The sequence below is a fragment of the Phaethon lepturus genome, unplaced genomic scaffold (genome assembly GCF_000687285.1).
Source record: "Phaethon lepturus isolate BGI_N335 unplaced genomic scaffold, ASM68728v1 scaffold2860, whole genome shotgun sequence".
In the NCBI taxonomy this organism is placed as follows: domain Eukaryota; kingdom Metazoa; phylum Chordata; class Aves; order Phaethontiformes; family Phaethontidae; genus Phaethon; species Phaethon lepturus.
Window position 1 is genome coordinate 15,615 of NW_010509664.1, and position 3,846 is coordinate 19,460.

At 40.4% G+C, this 3,846-nt stretch overlaps 1 protein-coding gene across 1 annotated transcript in view; it reads left to right on the forward strand.

Moving 5' to 3' along the window:
* LOC104628432 (arylsulfatase D-like) overlaps window positions 1–1,677 on the forward strand; it is a 13,968-nt gene extending 12,291 nt beyond the window's left edge. Inside the window, exons 9-10 of the mRNA XM_010297041.1 lie at window positions 629–750; window positions 1,197–1,677. Coding sequence (XP_010295343.1) covers window positions 629–750; window positions 1,197–1,564 — 490 coding nt within the window. The 3' untranslated portion in view covers window positions 1,565–1,677. The remainder of the gene's footprint in view (window positions 1–628; window positions 751–1,196) is intronic.
* Window positions 1,678–3,846: the final 2,169 nt, after the last annotated feature.

Genomic DNA, 3,846 nt, shown 5'->3' on the forward strand with positions numbered 1-3,846 from the left:
TACTAAAAATTTACAGTGGTGTTTATCCTTGGAGATCCCACAAATACTGCTGAGCCTCAAGCCTGTCTGAGATTTTGAACTAGTGAGCAAACTCCCAGATATGCCCACAGATGTGCTCATGGCCAGAGGATTTGTTCCTGCCAATGATCAGGTGCTAATTTCAAACCCAGGTTCAGCATCATTCAGGAAAGAATTGGTGGCTGAGGTTGTTTTGGTACTGACTTGACTTATGAACACTTATAAATGCCTGCTAAAGTTATTAAACCCATCATTGCTCAACAGGTTTCTTTAAGGTACTTTGAAAATTGCCAAATGTAAACAATGATGAGATTGGTATTGATTTCCTGAATAAATTGCTTTTTTCCATTAGACCAAGCTCTAAATATTCTTTACGTATCACTAAATGGAACAAGTTAGCCCAGCTATTAAAAAAAATTAAAAACTAATTATCCAGGGTTTTAAATATTGGCTTGGCTGTTTAAAGCTGTCTCTTGGCTGGTCTAAATCTATGACCAAATTATTCTGTATACTGTCTCAAACACTTGTGCAAACAATGCAAAGGCAGTGGTAAGCATGCAGTTCACTGTCAGGTTTTCCTCCACCTGAATACTTCTCACCATTACATTAGGGTGATTGATGGACGAAACTTGGTGCCCTTACTGCGAGGAAGAGTTCAAAAGTCAGAGCATGAGTTCCTGTTTCACTATTGTGGGTCCTACTTGCATGCAGTGCGGTGGCACCAAAAGGACAGTAAGTATAAATGTTTATTCCAAGGTAACTGCAAAACATGACTTTTCTCCTTTTGATAGCCATCTTGCTAATTGGTAAATTTATGGCATGACGGGTGTTTATCTGTACTGATCTCTGAGATTCTTGAAATTGTTGTGCGTGACATACCAATGACTCTGGCTAGCTGGACATGTATTACAGCATATTTGTAAAATAACAGAAGTACAGAAAGTGGTGTAGGAATACAGGCTGTCTACTACTACACTGGAAATTTAAAGTGAGTTTCTTCATATTTCTAGTGTTTTCCATCTTCAAAGTCAGTACTCCACACAGAGAATCTGATTTGTGGTGATGAGGTGCCAGAGTGTGTGAGAAGAGGTCTGCTTAGTAAATAGCTGTACTCCTATTGCTCAAAGGCACCTCCCATTTTCCTCTATTGTTGTGCCATAAGATTTCTTTCCTGCCAGGTGAAGCCATCTGGAAGGCTCATTATGTGACCCCCATCTTTCATCCACCCGGGGCTGGGGCTTGTTATGGAAAAGGAATTTGCCCATGTTTTGGGGAAGGTGTGACCCATCATGACCCTCCACTGCTGTTTGATCTCTCGCGAGACCCTTCTGAAGCCAAACCTCTGTCAGCTGCCACCGAGCCCCTCTTTGACACTGTAATAAGGAAGATTGGAAGAGCCATAGAAGAGCATCGCAGGACGCTCACTCCAGTCCCGGAGCAGCTCTCCTTGTACAATGTGGTGTGGAAGCCGTGGCTGCAGCCGTGCTGTGGGACGTTCCCATTCTGTTGGTGTGACAAGGAAAGTGACAGCTTGCAAAGTTTGTGAGGTGGATGTCTACTAACATGTCCTGTGGCACTGAGTCCTCTTCTGACAAAGCTTTTGGAAAATAGTTGTGTCCTTTCTCTCTCCGGGAAGCAAAGTGCATGAAAATAAAGAAAAAGAATGTTGATCAAAGATTTTTTTCCCCTTCATTCTTCACCACTAGCCAAGGGTCTAAAGAAATCCTGTCTGGTGTGGTGAAGGTCTTGAATGGAGACTGGTTTTGCAGATTTGCATGTAAGAGACTGCTGTAGAGGAATATGCCTAAAGTCTGCCTAATTTATGCCTGCTCAAGGAAAACAATTTGAGAAGTCTGCAGAGAGCCTTGTGTATGGTACTGAGCAGGCAGCACTTACAAATAGTAGAGGTACGCAGAACTCTAGACGTTCATAATTGTGCCCCTATAGTCCACAAATCACGGTCCTACTCTACCCAAACATAGTAGTTTGTGTCATTATTGCTTCCTGTACTTCTGTTATCTCTGCAGTAATCTTGTTGAGATGTTGAGCAACACCTGAGACAGAGTGGATCTGACTTAGTGAGGGATTGTCCTCAAGTTGTGAATAGCTTTTTGAACAGATCCCCAGCTTTAGCTGGGTAACAATAACATATATCACAAACAGTACAAAGTACAAAATATTAAAGTCCAGTATAACTCTGCAATCGTTACAAAGGACAGCAAAGCAGTTTACCCTTCAGAAAGAGGTCCTGGTACATACTAATTTGGCAAATAGCAATTTTATTGAATATAAGATGCCAATAAAAATGTTTTGGATTAATAGCTTGCACTGTTTCAATGTCAGTTCCAGGAAAACAAGGTTCATTTGAGAGTCATATTGGAATTAATGCTCAAAAACATTTGGTAGCAGTATACATAGGTTTACAAACTACAACTTGTAAAGGGGGGGGTCTTGCCAATACTAGTTAAAAAAACAACCCTCCACCTCCTGTGCTGTCTCTGGTAATGGAGTACATCCACCTTTAGAGCCATGCAAGGATTTGCAGGATCAAGGCCTTTCTTTATGAGGGCAATGTATCTGCATGTTAGAAATCTTGGGAGCATGTCATGCAACCCCTCCCCCCCAAAAAAAACCCAAAAAACCCAAAACAAACAAAAATCCTGCAGTGGTATGACCCTAGCCACACTTTCTAAGGAGATGTGACTTTGCATTGAAGTTTGCAGTGAAATTTTAGGGAATTTAGGGCTTTGAATTGTATTAATGACTGTGCTTTTTGCAGGAGTGGATGAAGTCAGAGTTTATTATAAGCTGCTAGAACTGTAAAGGACTTGGGGGTTGACGTGAGTAAATGGAAACAGATTATTTTAGTTTGGTGGTGGCTGTTGTCATCTAGTCGCCCTCCATACCCTCCAAGGAATAGCCCCACAAACATTTTGCTTGCTCAGCCACTTTAGTTGACTAACAACTTTCTTTTTATTTCTTAGTCTTTTTTTCATAAGTGTAACATAGAAACAATTTTACAAATTTCTGTCTGTGACATTTCAATATCTGTATTCTTCACTACCATTTATCTACTCTGAAAACTTGTCAAAGGTAGAAGGGACTGTATGAAGGCCTTTTAGTTTGCTTTTAGTACCCAGACATGTGCAAAAAAACCAGATAGAAAGTGGCAGTTAAAGCACACAATGACTCGAAAATTGAGTTTTTGCTGGCAGAGAATTTGCCTGTATGCAGCGATGAGTAAACAGCAGCTTCCTGTGCTCAGGCACAGGGAAAAACCAGTTCACATAAGAGAAGGAAATACTGCAGGGGCTCCAAATGCAGAGATAAAAATCATCTCTTTTCTGCTTCATTGTTACAAAGTTCTTAAAAAAAAAAAAAAAATTCTTGGTTTAAAGTTTAAAGCCTAGTTCTGTTGAAGACAATAAGCCTTTACTTCTGTATTGGGTCGCTAACATAGTGGTGAGGAACGGGGTGCAAGGTCCGTGCTAGCAGAATGCCTCCTCCGCTTCCACATCGGAGTTTTATTATCAGGGTAAAACTTAAAGTTGTGGGGGTTTTGGGTTGGGATTTTTTTGGTTGTTTAGTTTTTTAAGGCATGCCAGCAGCAGCATGGGCACATCTTCAGTAGCGATCACATAGTGAGAAAGATGTAAACAGTCTAGAAAGACTGACAGAAAATTTAGTTGTAATTTGAACCAAAGACAGATGGAAATGAATACTGATGTTATTGGTGACTTTTAAGATCCATCTTTCCCAAAACATGTAATTTTTGAGAAGTGTAATTTTTTCAAGAAAAATCTTTGCACTAGAAACATTACAAGCTCT